This window comes from Monodon monoceros, unplaced genomic scaffold, assembly GCF_005190385.1.
Source record: "Monodon monoceros isolate NGI ecotype Baffin Bay Population unplaced genomic scaffold, NGI_Narwhal_1 Super_Scaffold_6, whole genome shotgun sequence".
Taxonomy (NCBI): domain Eukaryota; kingdom Metazoa; phylum Chordata; class Mammalia; order Artiodactyla; family Monodontidae; genus Monodon; species Monodon monoceros.
In genome coordinates this window covers 66,821,336-66,847,802 of record NW_021703783.1, presented here as the reverse complement: position 1 = coordinate 66,847,802, position 26,467 = coordinate 66,821,336, and the positions used below count along the sequence as shown (strand labels likewise).

The following is a 26,467-nucleotide window of genomic DNA, read 5'->3' as shown; positions in this document are numbered from 1 at the left end:
TTTGTTTAATACATTTATTCTTTTCAGAAGCTGCATGATCATATTTCATCGACTCGTACAATAGAAAAAAAATCTTACTACTAAAACAAGAGTTTGTGGAGACGGGTGCATGGTAAACCTATTGAGTCTTTTCAGAGGTTCATTCTTAGATTTTAATGTTAAATAATAACAACTATTCATTTAAGCTGGTCTCACTGTATATCTTGACCTTTAGCAATTCCACACACAGCAGCTTATTGTGGTATCCTTTAAATATGAGAAATAAGAATGTTTTACTTTGCCATTAAGAGAAAAAGAAAAGAGCACTGTATGTTACATGGCCCATGAAATATTGGCAGTGTGCTCCTTGGCTTTCATTCGAAGAACTGCGATACTGGAGGACCTCCTTTCAAACTCTGGCTTTGTTTCAAATGCATGTCCATTGGTAGCCCCGGTAAGAAGAGAGTCAGTGAAAAAATTGTTGAGGGGCACATGGCTGAACTGGTTCTGGTGGTTTGAAAACCCTGTGTAACTGGAATCTGTCCGAGGCGAGTGAGAGTAAGGTGTCATACAGGAGGAAGTGTCACGTGGCAACATGCATGAAGTGACCACAGAACCACCACTTGCATTTCCTGCCCACAAATTGTTCTGAATCTGGAATATATAAAACAACAAATATTACATTTACACGTTCTCACTTTTGTTCCCTTACTTTTGTGAAACTGTATTTATGAAGTTTTGTTAGTTGTTCATTTTTTTGTTAGTTGTTCAGTTGTTTGCTCCTGTTGGGTGGTCTGTAATTTCATTCTGAGTACATCAAGCAATTACTGAAAAATAGTTATTTGAAAGATTCTTCTAGTTTGTTATACTGGAATGGATCACCAAAACCCACATATTTGACCACATAAAATACTCTCAAAACATGTCAATCTCGAGTATTCTTTTTATAGTCATGATTTTTAAAATGAAATCTGGAAGATTTAGTCATGATTCCTGACCAATTCATGTGCTTAGAAAAGTGGTTAAGAATATGGTTTTAAGTTTAAATATAGTTTTCATCTTTCTAAACAAAATTACACAATTGCGTTTGTTTTTTTAAATTCCACATCTGGACTCTTGATGTGGTAGTTTGTGCTGGAAACCAATGCTGATACGAGGCTGTTTGTTCTTCAGAGATATTTTTGATCAAACTCATTTTGGAAAATGTTCACTGTTTCATTGTTTTTTCATATCCTATAGTCTTGAATACATAGCTCTGTGAAAAGGACAATTATACACATATTTTAAACATTTATTCTATGATTTATATATGATATAGTGAGGTTGCAGCAGAAGTATGACATGTAGAACAGATTTAGAATTCTAAAACTTGACTATTACCCAATAATGAAAGCACAATTGAGAAAAATATGCAAGTATTAGCAAAAATATCATGTGAATATAAATAAAGTACTAGATAACATCTTATATAAGATTGAAAACTGGGTTATCACTTGTGCCCAAGAAATTCACATCTCATCTCATTAAATCTCTACAGGAAACATTTCAGTGCAATATTATCAGCAAATACAAATTTCTCTAAAGTTACTAGCATGTAAAAGAAACATTAAGTAGAATTTGTATACTATGAATTTTAAATAGGAGGTATCTTAGACTAGCTATTTAAAGAGGGGCAAAAAAAAAGTGATCACATGCATGACTGAGAAGCACAGAGAAAATCCTGATAAACGGCAGGAGCTGGGAAAAAAGGAAAATGTTGCTTGGTATAGCATGGCAGAGAGATGCAGCCTTAGAAAACGAAATTTAAAAATTATATGCCTTTTACAGTATTATTACAATAGATTTAGACTAGAACACAACAACAATATATATGTTTATCCCATCTGACTTTCTTTTCTTTTTTAAAATAATAATTAGAATGGAATCATCAATTATTTCAACACATATACAAGAACTGTTTTCTCATATTTATTTTTACATAGAAATTTCAGTCTGCTACATATAGCCTCTGGTATAGTCTTACAACACCCAAGCTGAAGCCATATTTTTTAAGACAACTTATTTTCAATTAATAGCAAAAAATATGTTGATGAAACTTCTAGATTACACTGTAGAGGTGTTACTCTGTCACTCAGAAAGGATCACAACCAGTTCTAAACTGAACAACAAATATTATCCCTTAGGTGGTGCTTCAGTGGTTGGCAAGATGCTCATTTTAGTATTGTTTAATAGTTCTTTATATAAATATTTTCTAAGCTGCTTTAAATATGTCAAATCTGTGAGAGATACCTATAGACATCTATCTAGCTATCTAGCTAGCTGTCCATCACGATTTGCATACATTATCAATCCTTAGATCGTCATGGGCTATGCTGTTTTAATTTTGGCTCATTCTAGTATATGTATCCCACTTTAGCCAAAGTATAATGATTGGTGCCAGTGACTGCTGAGTTATGTATCTCAAACCAACAGGAGGGGCTGTTAATGTCATTAGTCTGTCAAACTAGCTCTTCTAACTTGATCTGGGTGATTTTCCTCTGACATTCAATCAAACATTGTGCTACACTGCAAAAACCACAGTCATATGTCTGACAAAAGGGCTTTCAGGAAATGAAAGTGAACTTGCTTGCTTACTTTTGAAAAAATAAATGCAAGGCAAGATAGTGGTGGAGAAAGATTATTTACATTTTATGTTTGTTAAAGGATCCCTCAACTTATACACAGTGTTGCTAGAATTTATTATTAAAATCATCTACTTGTATTCCAAATGCATAGAAATATATTTAACAACTCAGTCAAAAAGAAAAAATAAGGAGAGTAAAAGCAAGGAAGGAAATCTATGAATTTAAATTTAAAATATTTTTCCCCTGAAAGAATTAACAGTAATCTATGTATAAAATGAAAAGAAATTCTCCACTTTCCACGACACGAGCAAATACTGTTATTTTGATCAAAACTTCTTACCTGAACATGATTAAGCAAGTTAAGTGAGTTACTTTTCATGAAATACAACATATAGAAATGTCTTCTGAACAGAACAGATTAATAAAGCAATTTACAAACAGCAATACTTTAGTTGGACTTGAGGGGATACCCAAATATTCTCATGGGTAGTGATGCTGTCACATGCTTTTACTGCTATGCCCTGTTTCCATGATCTCTATCACCCCTCTCTTCCCAGCCTTTCTTTGATTTTCAAATTTCTGGCATGTTTTCATTAGACTTTGGGGATCTAGTTGGTTTCTATATTAAAGTTAGATGCAAATCATAAAAAATAATATCCCTAGTGAACTGAGGTTTTGCTTCCTCTGAAGCATTCCCTCTGGGTGTTTAAAACATCTGATGATGACGATCAAGATTGGGCTCATGATAGCTAACAGTTATCAATTAATTACCATGTGTCAAGCATTATGTTAAAAGCATGATGAAGACTTCTAATTGTTTTGACATCGGAAAAGGTATGTGCTTTTACTATCCCCATTTCGTAAAAGGTACAACTATAGAACAAAGAGTTTAAGAATCTCACCCAAGATGGCATAACTGCAATGGTAGAGGTCAAATCTGAACCCAAGAAACCTTATAAATGCTACAATGACATAAAAACTAGTCTTATGAGTTGAAATTGTTATTTACTTATTAACAACCCCAAGTTTTTGGTTGTTCATAGACTCCACTTCCTGAAAGCAAAATTCCCAATGATCGCTCACAACTGTTTTCTCATCCCCAGGCCTAACACAGCATATGAAAAACCCTTTATATACATTTATTAAATAATGGAAAAATCTCTAAGAATATGAAATTTGGACTGATCCATCTTGCAGATGTAATCAAAGCTTTATGGACAATTTATGCTAATATATCTAAATTTTTTTTCATGATTTGAATGCTAGAATCACCATACTACACAATCTTAACAGAAATCATGAAAATTACAAAGCTGGACCCTGTTGACTATATTTCCCTAGGCAGTTTTTTGGTTTTTTTTTTTTCTGTTAAACACTTACTATCCACCACAGATGCATCTTCCTGGAGATTCTGATTCATTAAGCAGGGGGTGTGGCCGAGGGGATTTGTACTAAAATAATGGCAATAGTAATACACACAAGCAATTCCCTAAAATCACCTAGGATCAGGAAATGCTATTGAAGTCCAGCTTCTTTCCAAATGCAAAAAACCCTTGTACATTTTCAATTATGTTCGATTCCTGTGATAAGAAGCTCACCCTGTTTAAAAAACATTCCATTCCCTTTTGGAGAGCTCTGTAAAAAAGTGACTGTTATCTTTCTCTATCTATCTCTTCTATGTCTGTTCCTTAAAATGATACAGAATAAGTAGCATCCTTCTTACATGGGAAAACCTTCAAATATCATCAGGTGACTATTATACAATCACAAGTCTCTTTCCTCTAAGGATTCCTCGTATGACATGATTTCCAGATGGTATCATTCCAGTCACGTTCCTCTGGATATGCTAGAGGTTGTCAACACCCTTCACCCTTATTAACATCCAGCACTGACAACAGAATATAATCTAGATGTCGTCTGATCACCGTAGGGATAACCCAGCAGGTATCATCTTTGTTCTAGATCATCTACTTCTGTTAATATTTGAAGGCGATATTTGATTGAACAACAAAGTCGTTTGAGCTTGTGGTTTAATAAATCTACTGCTGTCCAAGTGGGCTCATTCTATGCCTCCTCCATCCCTCCACCAATCCTATTCTCGTAAGTGATCATTTTAAAATGATGCGCTAGAATCGACACATATTGTCTAAAACTGCCTACATACTTGTCAACAGAGAAGTCATACAAAAATCTTACTCTCTGACTTATTAAAAATACTGTATTTGCTGTTAAATTTTGGAATGAAAGAATGCACTTTTTTCTAAATAAGATCACTACTTTTCTTTTTTTTTAGACTAGTTTTAGACTAGTTCACTGACACCAAATAATTTTTTTGTAGGCTTCTAACTGTATAATATTCAAGGGCTTTACAACCAGGAACAGCATTACTGAATCATGTCCACATCCTTTTTTCACGTGTGCTTAAAAAAAAAAAAGAAAAGAAAAATGAGAAAAAAAGCCTGCTTGCCTTTCCATTTTTTCTTCTTTGTGTTTAAAAGGAGTGGATAATCTAAACATATTCAATGTTTTAATGTGGTTCACAGCATTTTTTAAAGTTCTGATGGTATGTTCAAAGCACTGTCCAGGGAACTTAGCCAACTACCTCCCATTAGCATGAATGGAAGTTCAGCTGACTTAGAACTCTCCACTTTGAACGTTTGCCCCTTAATGTTTTTCTAATCACGTAAAAACTTAATTATTCCATAACTTTGAATTTTGGAGGAAAGTTGATTGTTTCGTCTCTTTCCAAACAAATCAAATTCATTTAACATTCACTTTCCTTTCAAGGAATTAAAAGCAATGGGCTAGGAAGGAGAGGGGTGATATATAAGTATACACATATATATTAAGAGTTCTTCACTGTGGATCTATATATGTCATGAATTGAATAGGGTAAATCATGGATAGGAAATTATAAATCTCATTTACCTTCATCATGGAAACTTGATACAGACATATTCTTTATATAACCAAAACTGTAAAGAAAATTTTAGTATGCTAAATTTGGTGTATATTTTTTTATATATTTGTTGATTTTATTGTAGTGGGGAATTTTTCATACTTTTAAAAAACCTTTTAATGTAAGTTTATTAGTCTTTCCCTTAGTTGTAAAGTAGCATGATATGTAAAAAAAAGCAAATAGTTTCCTGATTTATATACTCTATATCCTACTGTTAGTGGTATTTATTGAGACACTAGCCAATGGAATTTAATCTGGATTTAATAGAAATACTGAAAAATGTGAGAATATATGAGTAATAACTGTTCCTTAATTTTAGAGCATCTCTAAAACCAACTATTTTTCTACTAAAACAAGTTTATTTAACCTTACTCCTCTACATATACACTGCTTCTACCAGCCACCAACATCTACATGTACACACATACATAGACACACACACACACATCATGATACACATATTATCCTATCCTCACACTACCCTCACATCACAGCCCCAACACTTCCCTGAGGGAGTTAAAAGGTTGCTTTAAAAAGACAGAGATCAGGGATTCACAAAGAGGTATTTGTGATGATGTTATAGCAATAGCTTCTTTGCATTAAAATCTGAAAGTTGACTTTGGTTTTTCCTGTTTGACAGAATGTTTACATTTATTGACTACTCTGAATATTATTCAATACTTACTATATAGATTTATTGCCACATTATCACTATATAATTTAATTTACCTGATTTCTTATATGGTCTCTTTTAAAAATGAAAACATCACTGTTTACAAAAGCAGTTCAATTTTTAAGAGACCATTACATTCTTTATTAGCATATCTGTTCCTTTAAAATTTAGAGGGATAAAATATTAAAAGAAGCATATGCTTAGTAACTTGCAGATATTTTTAGCTGTTGTCTAAACTTAGGGTCCCATTAACTTTTCTAGTAACTACATCAGTAAGCTGCTGGCAGGGAGAAGGGGTATAAGTGTTTTTCTAAATAGTGAATTTGCTACCAGTGAATAACACACACTGAGACTTTGTGCATCTGGGAAAAAAAAAAAATCCCAACTTGAATTAATTATGCAGTTAAAAGATCAATCTGAGCAAGTTTAGGTACTACCTGAGATAGAAATGAGGGTATGTTTTCATCAGTGCCCTCTTATTAGGTGGAATTGTAATGAAAAAAATTTAAGATAATATACAAATACTAAGATTTGGGGGGAATCAATTTACATTTCAAAAATTCCAAAAATATATGTTTTCAGCACATGGTACTATTAAGTTGAAGGGATCAGAAACTATTTATTCATCAGAAAAGGACCACATGTTAAGTATTCATTGCTACTTTGAGTTCTTAAATAAAATTTCATCTTAGAAATGTATACAGGGATTTGAAACAAGAAAGAATGCCTTTTCTGTTAAAAAAAATCACTATTAGATATAATAGTCATATGAGATTAATGAACTGAGAAGAAAACTGCTATATAGAAAAAATAAAAGTATATATCTCATTAGTGCAAAAATTAAAAGCACTAAGTCTCATGAGAAATGTTAATGTCTGAAAACTTTAAGAATGATACCATATAAAGGTATTTAAATTTTGTATTATTGGAATAATATTTGAAATATGCTCCAAGTCAAAGACAGAGGAAGCATTAAGAACATTTCTCGTTTCCTTTAGTGCTGAATGTGTTCTCAAATTTTGTATTAATTGTGATCATTTTTAAAAAAAGATTCATAGAAAATCTCACCCTACATGCCTTAAAATGAAACTTTTCAAATCAACTCACTTAAGGAGAGAATAAAATCATAGCACCTAGCATTTGCTATTTTTTTAATAATTATCCAGCAACAATTATCATATGAAGTATTTTCCAACTATTAGTCACCTTATTTTTCATGTATTTTAATACATGCATGGTAACTACTGCTGATTCATTTTTAATGACAATTCATCTATTAAAAATTTACAATTATAAGAAACAAAAATTATAATATAAATTAAGTTTTCTTTGTGAATTATTAACTTAAAATGTAAATCAAATATGCAAACACTTGAAGTATTTACACAGTATATTTTTAATCTTAGAGAGTCCCACATGGTGTCATGTACGAGATTTGAATTTATTCTTAAAATCCCGAGTAAAGTTATCAATTATATTCATCTTGTATTTGTGTTAACTATAATTTGAATTTTATTTTTGTGATTTTTAATTCAACTGTGCATTTGCACAAAAATTTTTTTCTATTTAACGTTCCATAATTTAAAATAAAAAAGAAAACCCACAGATACATGTGGCTTAATAAATATGGCACACATAAAATTCTGGATTAAAATATATCCTGAGGTTCACACTAACAATAATGGTTTGAACTGTAGGTTTTAATCCACAAGTCTGTTCTCATAGACGTCTCAGACTTTGATGCTTAGTTTCCCCCCTGGTTCTTCTCTATTCTCCTACAAGGTAGTTTTTATATGTATGAGCAACATTGGCACTTCTCAATAATTTATTTTCATATTTATTACTTATTTTGGTAACCTACTCAATTTATTGATTTATTCTTTCCTCTTAAAATATAAAATATGTATGACCAGTTCAGTTAAATACAATGCTTTAACAGTGGTCACTTATTAAAAGCAAAAAAAAAAAAAAAAACAGCCAAGTTATTACGACTATGTAAAGTCTTTAAATCACATTAAATTTGAATATTACATTAAAAAAAATAAATCTCCTTTCATAGTCAACAACATGAATGCACTTTACTTTTTTTGGAGGATATTCTTTACCTCTTTAAAGAACCTGTACTTTCAACAAAATAAAAGAATTATTCACTCTCTGTGTCTAGCTGCACCTTTAACTGATACTAACAAAATCTACCTCCTACTACACGTAACTTAGTTTTAACATACACATATATGTGAAATAGTCTTTATATGTGTTTATATAAAATATATATGCATATATTTAATTAAATTAGCAACTTTATCCATTGTAAAAATTATATTAATTTGAATAAATTATGTCCTTCTATAATATTAAATATTTGTGCTTATAATCAGTGAGAAATTGTACAATACCACTATGACCTGCTGACCTGATGCTGTTAACATTTTTGTCCCTCCATTCATCATGAGGGAAGTTTTATTGTATCACAATATATGACCATCTTATTGGTTGTTTGACAGCTATGAGACTGTTCATTACACAATGCAGCAAGTATAGCTATATTATTAACAATTTTTAAAGACCTTGGGATCTTTGTTTACTTCAAATATCTGGGAAAAATAGAAATAATAGTGATAAAAATGTGATACTTTTTCTAAAGGTAAAAACTGCTCCAGAAAACAAACAAAAAACAAACCTGCTCCAGATACCTTTAAATCACTAAACCACGGTGGTAAAAGAAAACAAGTTTCATATTCCTTATTTAGATTAAGCAAAGGTAAACATTAAGATTAGGACAGATACTTGTGAGAGAAGAAAGTAGGGTGTACAATATCTTCAAATCACTATTTTACAGAAACTTTAACATTTCCTTTTAAAAGTTGTATAATAACAATGTTTGAAATAGATTTGTTAAACTAGAAATATTATACAGCTTTCATCTGTTTTTTTAAATACTCCAGTTACTACAAATTATCTAGAACTTGAATCCAACTCTTGGTATGTTCAAACTCCAGGTGGCATATATTTATAAAGTCATCAATTAAACAACAGAAAGCAAAAATACTGCATGGGTCTTTTAGTGCATTTGGAATATATAGATTTAATTATGATTCTCAATATATACTAAGTAAAACCTCATTGAAAATTTTGGTGGGAAAACCTTCAACCCTTTTTTCGAAAATTTTGATGAAAATATTTTCTTCATGAGAAAATAATTTTGGTGGATTAAGAATATACTCAAATTTTCCTAAAGCTACCATATTTGTTCATCCTAATTTAAAGAAAGTGTATTTAACTGAATTTGATCTTTCTCTAGATCCCCAAATAGTAAATATACTCACAGGTTGGATGAGCTTAAATGCTACAACATAAGGGAAAATTCAAACCACTTAGCTACCTCTCTACTGCAGAAAAAAATTAATAATGATGAATGGCTATCATAGAACCATGACTATTGAGCACTCATTATGTACTAGGCAATATCCTAAGAACTCTGCATAAACTATTTTGTTTAATCCTCACGAATAACACATGAACTTGTATCACCATTTTATAAATGAAGAGAAACGTTCCTAGAGGTTAATTTATTTGCCAAAGGTCTAAAAATCTATTAAGTGGCAGAGCCAGGATTTGAATCCACAACTCCCTAATTGTGCAGCCCACAGTCATACATGAATCCATGGCCCATCCTAAATCCCAGGATTTAGCTGCAAAGACTGTTTAGAAATCACTCTAATCCTCTCCATAACAGAAGAAGTATCATCATCATCATCATCTACACTACTAAGACCACCAACTCTAGCACCAACAATACCTCAATCTTACAAATAAAGACTCTGAAGATCAAGGAAGCCCGGAGACTTACCCAAAGTTACTCAGCTAGTAAATGATAAAGTTAGTGTACTTTTAATCCAAACTAAACCTAATGGCATGAAATTAGCTCTTCTTTTAAGAATGAAGGCTGCTATAATCTCCTAGAAAACGTTTATAACTTAACAGAAAATATTTTATTCACTAAAATTAATTATTTTAAAAATGCTCTGGTTTTGGGCTTCCCTGGTGGCGCAGTGGTTGAGAGTCCGCCTGCCGATGCAGGGGACACGGGTTCGTGCCCCAGTCCGGGAAGATCCCACATGCCACGGAGCGGCTGGGCCCGTGAGCCATGGCCGCTGAGCCTGTGCTTCCGGAGCCTGTGCCCCGCAACGGGAGAGGCCACAACAGTGAGAGGCCCGCGTACCGGAAAAAAAAAAAAAAAAAAAAATGCTTTGGTTTTGATAAGTTAGAAACAAGTTAGAATCTAATGTTGATAGATATGTGCTTGCTTCTTAAACTCAAGGACAAAATTATGTAGGTCTCTAATTGGTTTGGTTTTCTGGGTCTAGTTTGCATCAAGAAGTGTTTGCAGAATTTGTAATATCTAGTTTGTAATCTGTCCACAAAGCAGGAGATTTTGTCTGGATCATTTGTATAACCTCTGTGCCTAAAACAATACCTGGCATATATTTGTTTGATAAAATGCAAACAACTCTGCAAGAAAAACAAATTAAGCTGAAAGGGGTCTACAAAATCTTTCTAGTCTATTCTTTTCAAAGAGGAAAAGTTAACTGCTTAAGACCACAGAGCTGGTTAATATCAGAGATTCAGAAACCATCTGTTTTATTAAAAATAGACTAGTTTTTGTTTTATAATGTACTCCTGAATAGTGAAGTGAACCAGTACTTTTTTTCACATCTATTCAGTGTATACATAATTTGCTTAATACTGTGGTGATACAAATGTGAATAAGAACTGAATCATCTTTTAAATACTTTACATTCTAAATGCGTGGGAGACATTTTACACAATCCACCACAACGTCAATGAGAAAGTGATGCGCTGATTGAGGGAAAATTGAGAGGAGGCTTCATGGAAGAAATATGGTTTAGGTGAAGGCAAGGGAATTCAAGATAGAGGGAAACAGACTTAGCACAAGCAAGGAGACTCTTTTCTAAAATATCATGTGTTGGAGAATATCAAGTAATTTAATTTAGCTATACAGTGTTCACAAATGGCAACTGATATTGTGACCCAAAATAGAGCTTTAAAAACTAACAGCTTTTCACTACATCAAAATACACTACCTTTAGAGCGTATTACTACTGACATCACAGCACTCACTTTCTTATTTGTTTGTTTGCTATCACATATAAGTTTAAGAAAAAGAATATCTTAAACAGTCTAAGAAGTATCTACATTTTTTAAATGTTTTACATTATTATTTTACAAATTTAAAAAATGAAAGCGTTTTTCCTTACCAAAGTAATGCGATGCTTTAGGGTCAAAATTGAACTATGTCAACACCGTGTTGGATTAGGGAGACTCCAACATAATGTTGCATAAAAAGCCTGGGACTCCCGAACTCAAGAAACTTGGGCTCAAATTCAATGAGTTAATGGCTATAAGAAGGAAGCCTGGCTTAAAATAAGCCCTCAACTGGTAGTTACTATTTTTACTGTTACAGCTGTTGTTACTATAGTGTAATGAAGACCAGTGGAAACAAAGTATTTAGAACATTTTAGAAAATATTAATTACTATTCACAAATAAACATTATATGTTATATACAGATACCTTTATGCTAGGTAAGATTACGATACACAGGCTTATTATTATGAGCAGGCTTAAGGAGGTCATTTTGTAAACCATTTCTGGTTTTGATGTATCTCTGTGTATGCTTTTGTTTCCCTGCCAAATTGCTAATTCTTTATTTCTGTCCTGCCGCCAACATTTTCTAGTTCCAACATTTTGTAATTAATAATTTTTTTCTGTAATTAGTAACAGTAACCAAATTCAGTGTCTTACTGCATTGAGTTGGTTAGGCTCTATTTCAGTTCCTATTTTTCCCATTATAAACTTCTATTTTTAAGCCACATGATAAAAAAAAAAAATTTCCTTAGGCTGAGTCTTGAGAGACATGATTTTTGCATAATTATTTTTTTTCAAACAAACTAAAAAATGTCAACCATATATTTTTAAGTTAAAATGGAATTTTCCCCTGACTTTATCCAACACCTACAGTGGGGAGTGGGAGATGCTTGATTTCAGAATTTTTGGTAAGCAAACATTAAATGACTTACCAATACAGAAAAGTAGTGTGGATTCATCAGTATTGATTTTTATCATTGTTAATGAATTGCACTGTCAAAATAACTTCAACATATGATCTCTGCATTCCCATACTTAAATTATGAGGCGGTGTGACCAATGTATATAAGTTATGGAGAAGCCACAAGAAGAATTAGTGCAAATTTTGTTATCTGTGAGGGGAATTTTTTTTTTAATTTATCCTTTGTTGGAGTGAAAAAGACTGTCAAATGTATAATTTGATTTTACCATTTCCTTTCCTGCCTGAGCTACTAGGTGACCTCATTCTGCTAATCGTTAATGTCACAAGCTATGAGGCACAATAACATAGTAGCAAGATAATTTTAGGAAAAAAGCGTGGCTAGTTATATTGTTATATTAAGCTTTTGTATAGAGCTTAATTGGTCCAGGCACTATTCTACATGTATTATGATATAGTAAAGAAGAAAGGGGGCCTAGAGATAAGGCAACCAAAAGCAAGGAGCAGAAAAGTGGCAAATAGAAATGGTAATAAGGAAAGGAATGAATATTGAAACAATAAGGTGAAAAACAGACACATCACAGTCAAGTGTTGTGGGACATATCAGTAAGACTGTTTAAAGTCCATTTGAAAAGAGTTCATAATTTGTGACTTTATTATTTCTAAAGTCACCAACAGTCAAGTAGTTCAAAATTATACGCAGTGTATGCCATCTCCGTTATTTTTTTAATTGTTATTTCACTGGTTGTGAGAACATTCTCTCCTCCCCTGAACTAAACTGCAATTTGAATAATGCAACTTAAGCTCCTTTGGTATTACTTAATCATTCAATCATTCAAACATATTCCCTGGGAGAGACAGTCTATTGTGGGAGTTAGGATCTTGCCCTTGAGAGCTAGACTGGCTCTGCTCAAATCTGGGTTCACTACCACTAATGAAAGTGAGTAAATACCTCACCTCTCTGTGCCTCAGTTTCCTCATAAGAAAAATGGGAATAATCAACAACACCTACTACATAAGGTTGTGGTAAGGATTAAATGAGTTAATATATGTAACCTACTTAGAACAGTGCCTGACAGTAAGGGCTATTAGTCGTGTTAACAGCTAGGAAAATAGCAGTGCCTGATCTCATGGCGCTTACAGCCTAGTGGACAAACATCCTCACTGCACTTTGTTTAGAACTCAACTAGGACACTCAAAATATTTGGTGAATAAAATTTCATTAGCCCTGTGATGTTAAGTAACCAGGAGTATATACATGCTTTTAAAATAGGAGAAAATATAAAGGAGCTGCTTTAAGATAAAATTTTTAAAGTGAAAGAAACAAGATTCTTCTTAAGGTAGGTATGGGCATTTATTCAAAAGGTACCCATAATGTTGGTCTTCTGGCAAACTGCAGTGGCAAGGCTTGGCTGTAACAGTCTTTTATAGACTAAGGAACCATTTGTGTGATCACAGACCAATATTTTTTTACCTCATCTGGGTCTGGTTTCCTGACTTCTAAAATGAAGGAATTGAACTAGGTGATCTCTAAGGCTCTTGTTTGCGTATAATGTTACATTAATAAATTTGGTGGATTTATCTGGAGGAATGAAGTTCTCAAAATAGGGTTTTAAAAAATCATGAAAGGCACAAGAACACAAAGATAGCATGAAATTAAAGGACTAAATTCATGCTCACAGGGTATGAATTTACAGTTAAAGAAAACGAATACCCTTAAGTTTGGGGCTGAGATGATTTGTTTACTGGACTATCAAGGTATTCTACCAGCATATATGTTACATATTTGTTTTCAAAGTAGTCTGTTACAACGCATATCATTAAACAATCAGGAATGAAATAACAGATGGTTTAAAAGTTCCTTATAATACACATGTCCTTTATCATGTATCAAATACAATTTTGAATATTATAATTCAGTATGAGGAAAAAGTAATACCCAATTAGAAAGACAAAATTTATTTATGTGAATTACAAAGTATGAAAAAAAACCCTCTCTAAATTAAAAGGAAAAATTATAGGGAAAAGAATTTCTAAATATTCTTTGAAATGAGATGAGAGCTCCCATTATAAAAGAAGTCTTTCTTAACATGATACATTCAAAAAATTATGTCCAGTACTAATTCTATATATGTTTTATGTCACAAAGGGCTAAATGTTTCCTTGAAACAATGAGCAAATTCAAAGCTGAAAAGACAACATAGTTTTAAGTGGAACTTAAAACTGAAAAAAAGATGGTTTTCAGTGAAACTGAAGGTGTCACAGGCCACATGTGACACCAGGTTATGGTATGGTTCATAAAACAACAGCCACAGAGATAGCATGCCAAGCAATGCTTTATGTATTTTAAAAGTTAACAAAGGGAGTGAGTAGAGAAATTAAAAGACATACTACTGAATGATGCTACTTAAGTTGTTTCAATGTATACCAAAGAAGAGACCCTGAAATATTTTTAAATGAATGGCCCTAGAAAAATAAATTAAAATAAATAAATAAGTATTTTAGTAAAATAAAAATCTAACAAACATGGAAAAATTCTTTTGGAGATTAAAATTTTCATTCTTGGCTGTTAGATATAATAAAGCTTATACTAGCCCTTTTAAGAATATACAAACCACACCTATGCCTCTCAGTGTCCTGTGCAGTTTACCATACCTGTGGATAGCTGTCAGTCCTTGGCAAAACTGATATGTCATAGGTGGCAGCAAAGTGGCTTTTAGCTTGCTGGATTTGGCCATAACGTTCTCTTTTTCTCCACTTGGCCCTTCGATTTTGAAACCAAACCTAATTTTTTAAAAAAGTAGAATTTTAGGCAAGGAATAGTTGAAAATGCAAATATGATGTTCAAAGACTTCAAATTAGAAAGGTAAACCAGGTCAACATAATTACTAAAAAGGGAATTTTTTTATATTAGAAAAGGAACCACAAATTTTACTTTCTATTTTACCCTGACAAGTGCCATGTCCATGAGGCAATATAATTTAATACAAAGAGACAAGACATTTTCAAAAATTTATTTAAGACATCTGAGCCTCTGTTTTTTCATTTACAGAAAATAAAAAAGAATTAGATTATATGACCGTGAAGATTCCTTATATCTTCAAATTATCACAGATAATAATCCCTCTCTCAGAGAATGCTGCAAGTCTGGAAGACATTCATAACATTTTAGTTTGGGGCTATGTATACAACATTAACCCAGCCAATCTATAACCAAATTAATATCTGGGTCTGTCAAAACAATTGGCTCTTCTGGGTTGTACCCAGACTTAGAAAAACTTAGAAAAATGTAAACATAAAGATTATATCTAAAACATATGGCATCAGCAGAAATATCATGATTATTTAGAAACAAAAACCATTAGGATTATATATATTATATTGATTATGATAAAGACTTTGGTAAAATGGTATCATCTGAAGCTGAACTATGGTTTTAAAATATACAAATTGTTTATTATGTAAATGACACCACTTACTTATTTTCTCTTATAGAAAATGCTCATAAAATCTTCAAAATCATTTATCCGATTTAAAAGACTTACGGGTAATGTAAATTAAAAAAGAAACAGGGCAGATATAATCAACTGTCAAGAAAGCCTGTGAGTTAGTACGGCCTCTACACGGTCACTAAACTGCCTTCCAAATCTCTCTAATTAATTGCATAGATGAAATACCCATTATAACACCTATCTTCCTCAGAGGGTTAAATATTAACTAATTCACACTTGTAGCTTTCCAGAATCATCATTTTAATATTTTAAGGTATTAAAGCTCTCTTTAATATAGCTCTCTATACAGAAAATTATATTCAATATGTATAATTTGATATTCAATATGTATAATTTACATAAGCAGCTTTCAGGAAGCTCTTTAGTCTTTACAGAACTATATTTAGAATATAAAATACTTAGGAAAGAAGCTGGAAATGAAGTATAAAAATGCAAATTGTAAAAAGCCTTTCATTAAAATTTATTTGAAATTTTTACTCTTTTTCATATTCAATTCTAATCTTTTATATCTTTACCTTCACACTTATGGAGACATATTAATACTCAGTTTGGTGCGTAAGCATGTACTGCAAATTTAAGATGGCACTTTGAAGAGTTTTCAGCGATTAAAAGAAGGCAAAGACAGCTACCTGTTCAGATGGTTTCTTAGAACACTGCTGGGAAGTGTGTATTATCCACTATATTCAGGGCTTAAGACAACATCAACAACAAAACAAAACAGAACACACTTTCTTGCTCTCTCCACAGCAGGAACATACTGAGGGAATTTAGTAATGAGGGCTTTTCTGCTGAGAAAAAGACCTTGACAATCTCCTTAAAATGGGTGCCAATTACCACTCTGATGTGAAAAGCAGAAAAGAGAACCATCTGAGTAAATTAGGTTCAGGCTGGCTCTCTGTGCATGTTCTTAGACAAAAATTAATCAGAACTTGGTGAAATGATAAGGGGAAAACATGCTTTGTGCACAGCTGATCACTGTGTGTGTGTAAACACATTTTTCTATGGTTACAAGTATAACTAATTTACATATATGAACACAAGACCAAAAAACACACATGTGGGGGGTTTGTGTTAACACTTGACAGTTCTGAAATTCTTCCTTAGCGTTGACTTTCTATACATTTACTTCCTGAACTAAGATAAAGTAACCATTTGTCTCCGCAAACTAAAGCAAAAATCTGCTGCTTGGTATTCCTGCACCACCAGATGTTGTCTTTACTGATGTATAAGGGCCTTACAATAGCTCAATCTTCAGGAGGAATACTATTACTCCACTCAGAAAAAATTTTTTATTTATTTCTCTATTCTAGTGGTTTATGGGAATTTCAAAATTCAAATTATTTTATTTGGAGTAGTAAAAACACACACAAAGAAAAAGGTTATTCTCCTGAATTATTGTTACTTAGGAACTAATAAAATATAGTTTCGAATATCAAGGCTAGTAAAAATAAAATACACTTAGGAGGTAGAATTTTACCCAGTATTTAAAAATTTTTTTCAAATTATTAAGAAATTTAGTATATTGAATCATCCAATTTTATAATTTGAATATAACATATAGATATAATTTAACTGAATTTATATATTTAAAAATTACTTTAAGATTATTATTCCTATTGCCTCTGCAAAAATCATATAAGTTATCTAGATTTCAAAAATTATAATGGAATGGCATGTACTGGCAACCCCTGGGGCTAGAAAATTGTAGATGAGCTATATGATCTTTCTTTAATTATGTATAGTGAAAATAGTTTATGGTATTCATAACAACTGGGAGTTTGTGAGACTATTTCATTTTTCCTTGTTTTATTATAACCCCAACCTCAGTAAAATTATAGACGTATGGACCACTATACAAATAAGTTACCAATATAGGGTATATAACCCCAAAAGAACTTCAACGGCTGATAAAATAGAAAAATAAAATACATGGATTACTAGATTAGATAGCTATGACTAGTTTTTTGTCCTTTAAAAATCACTTTTTGAAATCAAAAATTTGTTCATATTCTGTTCTTTTAAAATAATCATTAGTTTTTATGCCTATGTAATAATTCAAGTGTTCTTTTCTTTTATACTTGTGTGCGAGCTGTCAAATCCTTTGCAAGTAAAAAGTAACTTTAGTAGACATACATGCTACACTTACATACTACACCATTCTACATCTTCAGTAGGAGAATCAGTTTCTTCCTTTGTAGTAAAACACAACTATGGATCAAAAACTATGCCCCCTCCAACTCCGCCCTCCAAACACACACACACCCAAGGCTTCATTTGGCTCCTACCTGGACCCTGGCCTCAGTCAGCTCAGTCCTCAGAGCAAGCTGTTCTCTGACATATACATCCGGGTAATGGGTTTTCTGAAAGACCTTTTCCAGCTCCTCCAGCTGCAAGCTGGTAAAGGTGGTTCGGTGTCTCCGTTTCTTACTGCTGGATACGTTGCTGTCACATTTATCCCCAAGTTCATCCAGTTCTCCCTTCTCTGGCATCCCTTTCACGGGAGACATCCGGAGACTGTTACAGTTGTCCATAGCTCTATTTAGTTCGGTGTGAAGAGGCTGTCCTTCTACTTTAGTGATCCCATAGTTCACTGTACCCAAAGGGGGAAAACAACAGTTCTCAGGATTGCAAAACATGGATGAAGGACTTAAGTTGAAGTAATTTAGAGCATCAGGCAAGTGGTCCATTATGATTTATTGTGCCAGTATTAATTTGATCATCACATTATTAATTCACTTTGGGCAGGTTTAGAATCATCTAAAAATGTGTACATGGAACTCATAATTTGTCAAAACACACAGTTCTATTTTCCAGGATTAATGTAATGTTTATGCACATAATTTATAATCAAATTAAAAGACGCTCTAGTTTAAAAAAATCTAAGCGAGCCAAATTTAGTATGTCTTATTTATTCACAGCAGACAAAAGTAAGCTACTTACATGGCTCAAAAAGGATATTTCAATTTTAAATACTATCCGTAAACCAAAATCCAAACTCTTTTCAAAAGTTATGTTTCTCCTCCACACAAAACCTATGGACTATAGATTTAAGATATGGTATTGTTTTCTACTGTATTTCCAATATTTCAACTGTATATCATGTCTGCATTTACATTTTTTATTTCAAAAAGCGACCTACTAAGTTAAAAAATGAATTTTCCATCAGTTTCTGTGTGTGTTTCCTACAGAAAATAATAAGATTTAGGTAGACTTCTTTAGCTTAAAAACCCATTTGCAGTTCTTTCTAAATTTGTCAAATTTATGCTTAACTCATGAAACATGTTTTAAGACAGAAAGCTTTACTCGTCCCTCTAGTAAAGCACAGAAATTAAAACATCTATTAAAAGATTACAAAGGATGTCATCTGGCATTCTGTTTAGGGGTGCTTTAATTTTAGTGATCTCCTCCAGATTTGAGTGCATGCTTGGCAGTATGATATAAAACGAAAATATATCATATGGTGCCACACACACACACAAATGTAATGGAGGCACATAACGCAACGGGAAGCATTTTTCTTAAGTCAGCCCTGCCACAACAATGATTTCCAATGAATTGTTATACTTTTTTCGTTTTTGTCTATTTTAAAATTCTCTCATGATGTATTTTTACAACTGCTTTAATCATCATACAAATGTATTGAACTCTAGTACCTAGGTAACTTAAATACGTTAGAGTATTTAGGCAAAAAAAAGATGTGAGGTAAAACTAAACAGAAAGAAGAGCCTGGACATTAACAAACAATACGGTTTTGTCTCCGCGGGCAGAGTTAAATGGGGAACTGCGGTAATTAGGGATGGGGGAGGGGAAGCAGGCGTGAGGGTAAGGGCATCTTAGGAGAAAGACTTCCTAAATTTAGCGGACTGCTTGTTGCCTACATTTATCTTACTTAATACTTTCCTATTAAAATCCCTCCTAGTAGTATGATGTTCTTTTAAAACTTGATAAAGTATCAAAAACCACCTATTTCTCTTCTTACTTTTGGAATCCCGACAATTTAAATAAAAATTATGATTGAGTCGTATCCAGCTGTCAACAGAGGACATTTCAGAACCATTTTTTAAAAATCCTGTCCATAGAAATAACTTTATGTATACCTCTATAAATTTCAAAATAAAAATATTGCAATGTGAAATACAGCCAGAAAGCCAAAACTTCAGTGTATTAAAATAAATTTTTTTTGCGTCTTCCTAAATAAATGACTGAGATTTAACTGATTTTCTCTATTGTTTGCGCCTTTATTTTTTATTTAACCTTGCAAGTCAGAAGTTACTTGCAACGTTGAACAAAATAAGTAAAATATACGAGGTCGTTTTTTAAGCTTATTGCGTACTAGATATTTAGAAAAGGAGCTTCTATGAGCCGGTGCCTTGCCAGATTTTGAACTACCATTAGAATAGGGGGCGGCAGGCTTGCTGTAAATATTTCACACTTAATTCGTTTGTTATTTTAAAACAACCCGCTCCTTACAGCTTAACTGTTGAATATATACAATGATAAGGAAAAGTCCTCTTGGAATTGTAAACTTGCTTTAGCTGTCGCGATCTAAAAAAATAGGTTTGTATTGGGTTACAAGATAGAAAAGATAGATGGTTTGTTTTGATAACATTTTGACTTTGAGATACTTGGCCATCCAAAGTTAAAGATTTCATCCAGAAGCATTCCGAAAGTCTTCTTAGGTGACTTCTACGTGGAGTCAGAAAAATAGACAACGCAGAATTCGGGAGTGAGTGATTATATTGAAGATTCTTTGCCCGAAGCTATTTCAAGTGATTTGGCGTTTAACAAAAATGTATGTTGTTGTATCGCAAACCCAAAGAAGTAGAAATCACAGATCCCCACAAGCTAATCTAGTAACCCTCTAACTTCACAAAGAAAAATATCGTTGCGTCTTGAAAAGTAAAAAACATTTTTCACCTAAGTTTTCTTATTCGTGACGGTAGTGACGTCCTCTAACGAGCTGTGATGGATTTCAGCTCCTCCTGCCTGGGCAGCTCGGCGGGCTCGCAGAGGAAGCGCGCTGTCTTGACTCAATTACGCTCTATTTAGCGCCCTATCAGTTTACGCCGGGGTCCTGGATAGAGGGACTCCAGGACCCGTGGAGGACAGCGAAAGGAGAAACGCGCGGAAGTAACCGGGTGCGGGTTCCTTCCTTGGCTCTGCAGCAGCCAAAACTCCGCTTCCTAAAATAAGCAGCGTTCCACTGCCTTCCTCCGCCCTTCAGCTCTCTCGCTCCCCCTCCCTCCCTCCCTTCCTTCCTCCCTTCCTTCCTTCCTTCCTTTTTTCCTTCCTTCTTCCTTCCTTTCCTCCCTCCCTGCTCCGACCACTCCCCGCACTCCGGATTTGCGGGTGGGCTTCCGCGACCCCGGCTGGAGCAGTGGACTCACCGCTGCCGTCCTGACAGGGCGAGGTCCTCTCCAGGCGCACGTGATGCTCGGCGCGGGGCAGGGGCCCGAAGGCCTGCACGCATTTGCCCGCCGACGCTTTGCTGTAAAAGGACTCATTGTCCAGCGTCTCCATAACGTGCTCCAACGCGCCTCCTGCGCCCATGTAAAAGTTACTGTTTTTACTCGGTGGGCTCTTGAGGGCAAACTTCTCGCTCAGAAACTCCATAATCCTGGAAAGCTGTCTCGGAGCTACTGGAGCTCGGAGGCTGGAGCGCGCTGGGGGAGGGAGCGAGGGGGCGGGAGGAGGGAGGGCCAGAGAGGAGCGAAGGGGAAGCAGGCGCTGCGGCGCGGGGAGCTGCCCGGCTCCGAGCCCTTTAAGACGTCCCGGCTGGAAAGGGGGCACCCGAAGTTGCTTTTATATCTTGAAACTCAGCTGGGCTCCTCGGGCAACCTCCCAGTTCTAATGAATATGAAAATAGGCAGGCGACTAACTCCACCCCGGACTCCCCTCCGCCCCCACCCCACCCCCATCTTCCCCCACTTACCCGGGAAGGGCGCGTCCAGGCCTAGGTTAGACAGACAGCTCCATTTCAGACAAATGCCAGCAGGGATGAGGCCACGACACCCAGAAACATTGCCGTCGCGACAGTGGACTGGCATTTCGGAAGAGCTCGGTGAGATCGCAAAGCAGTTAACCCTCCACTCCCCGCTCTCTGCGCCCTCCCGGGCCGCCCGCCCGGCACCCGGTCCCCACCCCACCCCCACGCCGGCCACTCACTACCAGAAAGATTTAGAGGCGTCTTACGAACTTGAAAGGAAGTACTGCTCTAAAGGGCTTTTACTTCATCCGTAAATCGTTTATGTGGAAGATCCACATTAATCCGAAGCCCAAGAAGCCGGGTACGTTGGCAGCTATTAACTGGGATGGCCGTGGTAGAGGGGCCGCTTCTCCTTCCAATCCCGAGGAGCTCGGCGTCCGGGGGCTCTCGGCGCTCACGAACTCGTGGCCTTTTCTTTCTTTCTGGAATGCGGTGGCGTGTGGATGTGGTGGCAATGGGAGAGGAAAGCCGAGCAAGAGGCACTGAAAACATTATACCGATACCAACCTGATTTGCCCACCCTTCTTCCACCCCTCCCCTTGGTCCACGATTTTATCATTAGATCCAGATTATTTTAAGAAACCCCGAGAGGAAAAGTACCTCCTAAGGGCCCCTAGTATAGGCCAGAGAGAGGTTCGTTACACAAAGGGGTTTAAGTACGAGGAAGGCCTTAAGGGTGGTTTTCAAAAGATTATTATTTTACTCTTAAATGGTCGCGGTCGAATTTGAAAAGCGCGTTCGGGGAGCGACGGGCGCGCGCGGAGCTGGGCTAGGACCCCGGTCCCAGCCCGAGGGGATGGTGGGAGGCTGGGGAGCTGGCCGCTCCCTGAGGGCAGGCAGCACTGCGGAGTTGAAAGCCCCTCTGTGAGGCTTCGGGACTGCCTTTGGTTTCGGAGGAGCCCGCCGCGTCGGAGGGAAAAGCGTTCAGCGCCTTGGGCAAGGAAAGGCCGCCATTAGCAACAGGCCTCTTAAACTGGCAAATAGGGTGAAAACTCCCACAAGTTGGGGACTACGGGTTGCGCCCTCCAAGGGAGGCCTCTACCCGACGGCCTTTTTCGCACAGGCCCTCGCAGCGCCCGTCGCGTCTCCCCAGGACAGCCGGGCAGTCACCCCGCGGCCTTGGGCACGCGGGGCAGCCCCGACGCTGGAGTGGCGAGGCCAAGCCCAATTCTGGCGAGCCTCCGGATGGGCTCGGGAATTTCCACTTTCTTCGGGGTGTTGGCTGTCCTAGGACTCACTGGGAGACCCTCTTCGAGGCCAGCATGGGCCGCAGCCGGGGAAGAATCATGGAACGCTGCGCACCTCAGAGCGGCGCTTCAGCACTGCCCAAGAAGCGGGGCCGGTCCTAAACCCAGATCCGGCCGAGTGGGACCCGAGCAGGCGCCCCGGAGCAGCAGCCTCCATTCTCCCAAGACGCTTCTCCCGAGCAGGGGCGCAAGCTCGATTCACGTGGCGCCGCGCTCTGCGCGGCCTTGAGCGCGCACTTAGGTTCTCGCGAGTTGACACCATTCCTGAATGATACAACTTTAGCTGTATTATTACTATCTCCGGAGCCGTGCAGCCGGCACAAAACACTTAACTGTTAAATCTCAAAAGGGGCGGAAAGCTTTCAGGGACTGGGCTCAGGGAGAATTCCAGACTGCACCAAGGCGCGCGAACTCCAAGCTTGGCATCCTCGGATGGGGGGTGTGGGGTGCTGCGGGGGTGGAGTACGCGGGAGGAAGGCCAAGGAAAAGCTGGCGAGAGATTGCTCTGGTACATCCTATCCATGCTTAAGGCGAAGGAGCAAGCTATGCGCTTCCTAAGCACTTTCTAGCTGTTCCTGGGCCATCCCTACAGGAATGTCGGAAGTCGAGTTATCCACTCACTCTTATCCGGGTTGATAATTTTTGATTCTCTCCTAACCCCTTCTGTACCTTACCTTCAGATGTTCTGACAGCCTGCCTTTCTCTAATAGACACGGGGAGGATAAGAGAAATGGTCGTTTAATAGGTTTTTCAAAAATTCACAGCAGCAAGAACAACGCCTTGCTGACTTGAGGAAATATACAAACAACTCCTAGCTATGAACTTAGTTACCTCGTAGAGCTCTGTCAGCTTGTTTATAAATATGCGTCTTAAGAGCCCTGAATTCCCTGAAAAACGTTCGGTGTCTCTTAAATGAAAGACATATGATGCAAGCTCTAGAGTACTTGTAAACCAATAAAGGTCCGGCTCGCAGAGGAAACTACAGAAGAGCCAGGGTCCACAGCTGCCTAGTAAACCCGTTTCCACCCCACACCTCAACCCCACTTTTGATGGTAGTGGTTGGAGGGATGGGTGCAAGGTGTCACCAACCCCACTTAATATCCCTGGAGCCTCTTGGAAATGCAAATCTATTACACAGAGTCCTGTATGTTTGGGGACATGTAACCACATGTGCCCAAAATGTAGGGAACAGCTAATGGCAAACTCCCATAACGAATGCTTAATCTGCAGTTTTTGGCAAGACGCTGGGTCTCTGGTTGCCAAGAGCTGCATTAAATGGATTCTGAGAGGTTGAGATGGAGTTTATGGTAATGTCACAGCTCTAACCATTGGAGCCTTAAATAATAAATTTAAAATAATCCTAATTAAAACAACAATAATTAAATGATTTCTGGAAGGCACAAGAAGGGAGAAGAAACTGGAGGCTGATTGGATTGGAGGGTGTCTTGCCCTCTCTGAGATTTACCTGGGCATTTTCTGCCTGGTGCTTTGAGGATAACCTTCTTGGAAATTGACCACAGCACTTTGATAAATACTTTCAGCTACTCTATCTAGAGCCTACATGGCTCTTTCCTCTTCAGCAGGCTTTAAAAACCTGCTTCTAATCCACATTCCTCATCCCAGCCTCCCCAGTTCCAAAGGGTCAGCACGGCTAGGGCCCCAGGGTGCAGTGCCTCGAGGAACCATGGCTGGCCAGAGAGACCCAGTTTATTAAACCAGGTTCTAATTGGGATTTTATCTCAGCACACTCAGTCCATCACCCCCAGGCTACCATTCCCTTCTTTCCTCCACCTTTCTATTTCTCCTTCGAGAGAAATGTTCATCACTTTCCATACCTGGAACCTGGGTTCTAAATCCAGGATTCAGTTCCCCATCTTTCATGTTAGTGAAGCAATCTACCTGGCAAAAAGCACTTGCAGGAGGTGGTGGGAGTGGGGTGAGAGTGGGGGTAGGAGAAGGACAGAGATGGGGAGCCATCAATTTCTTTTAAATCCTAACAAAATTTAGGACATTCTAGGATGCTGGCACTTTCAGATCCCAGGGTGCAGCTACTGATGCTTCTTCACATCTCCTTGATGGGGTTGAGGCAGAGTCAGGAAGGAATGTGCAGAGTCCAGGAAGCAAAAGGATGAGGGTTAACATGACCTATTGCAGATTCAAGTCTCAGCCTCTTTGCAACACTGTTTTCTCATTTCTCTGGCACCGGGGATGCTAACACAGCGGAAAGGCTGTTTTGTGAAGTGACTCTGATGTTCTGATTTGAAGTTACATTTAACATTCCTGCAACCAGTTTGTGGTTGTTCCTGCTGTTGTTGTTAGGTGCCAGCTCGCCAAACACAGTGATTTGGGATGTGTTTAAAGTTTTCTTTATTTAGTTCCCTTTAGAGCCTAGAATTAAAGTAATTAAATTAAAACTAGTTTAAAAGCCCACTGAAATGACTGACTCCTCCTCTCCCCCCCCCCACATACAAAGGTAATTTCAGGTAAGTCAAGTTCAGATAAGGGATTGGCTGTCAGTTTGACTTATTTTACATTAAAAAAAAATTCTCATGGTCTGAAAGTTGCTTTTGATGCCCCCCTCCCCCATGAGACTATATTTTGGGAAATGAAAAATATTTTGAGTACATACATCAAAGCAACAGTTGAAGCAATGTGTACACCACTCTGGTTCCTTTCTCAACTTCTTGAAAGAAATGTCACACTTATATAGTAATAGTGGGAATGTCAAGATAGGATTGCAAGAATTTTCATCTCAGCCCTTTCTTTTTTTGGCAAGAGTTTGAGGCATACTAGTAAGTAAAGCTAGGAAAAATGCGTGCTGAATTAGATGAACTATGACAAATGTAGAAAAGCAGGAGTCTGGAGAGGGGAGGGGAAGCTGGGTGGAGAGAAAACTCTCATGAAAAAGTACTAAAATAATTGAATGTCATGTAGGATGGCAAGAAGCCAGGTGGCCTCATGTTTTGTGTGTGCTCCGCTGCTGCTTTCCTTCCCTGGCTTCATCTTCACCCTTCCCACAGCTCTACAGACATAACAGATACAGAAATATAGTTTGCATCGAAGCAGCTCAAGAGGTTTTCATCAAAATAAAAAATATATATGTACATATATATACACAAACACAAAGAAACATTTCAGCTTTCCTTTAAAATATCTGTTCCATCATCTACTCCAGAAAACAACCTATAGACTAATATATAATTTTGTCATATTTTTGAAGCTTCTGTATTTTAATTTAAAAAACAATGGCCTGAATTTTAATCAGTCCCGTCAGTCTTTCAAGTGTGCTGTTAACAAAGCTCTCAAATATAATGGATTAAATTTACCTGTGATTTCAATCATAGTACGTATTCTGGTATTTTAGAAATTCACATGCTTTTTCGAAGACCTATGCTTGTTT

At 36.5% G+C, this 26,467-nt stretch overlaps 1 protein-coding gene across 1 annotated transcript; it reads right to left on the bottom strand.

The window, feature by feature from the left end:
- Positions 1–21,668, bottom strand: ALX1 (ALX homeobox 1). The gene is made up of 4 exons (XM_029204224.1): positions 21,222–21,668; positions 18,120–18,424; positions 14,978–15,106; positions 1–633 (listed from the first exon to the last, which is right to left on the bottom strand). Exons 1-4 carry the CDS (start codon positions 21,445–21,447, stop codon positions 313–315), a joined length of 981 nt encoding a protein of 326 aa, XP_029060057.1. The 5' UTR covers positions 21,448–21,668; the 3' UTR covers positions 1–312.
- Positions 21,669–26,467: the final 4,799 nt, after the last annotated feature.

Bases quoted from the DNA above. Each gene is read 5' to 3' on its own strand.
- ALX1 (XM_029204224.1), bottom strand. From the start codon at position 21,447: ATGGAGTTTCTGAGCGAGAAGTTTGCCCTCAAGAGCCCACCGAGTAAA. The intron at 15,107-18,119 runs GTAGGAGCCAAA...TTAAAAAATTAG, and splicing joins TGACTGAGGCCAGGGTCCAG to GTTTGGTTTCAAAATCGAAG. The intron at 634-14,977 runs GTATGGTAAACT...TATATATTCCAG, and splicing joins GGACTGACAGCTATCCACAG to ATTCAGAACAATTTGTGGGC.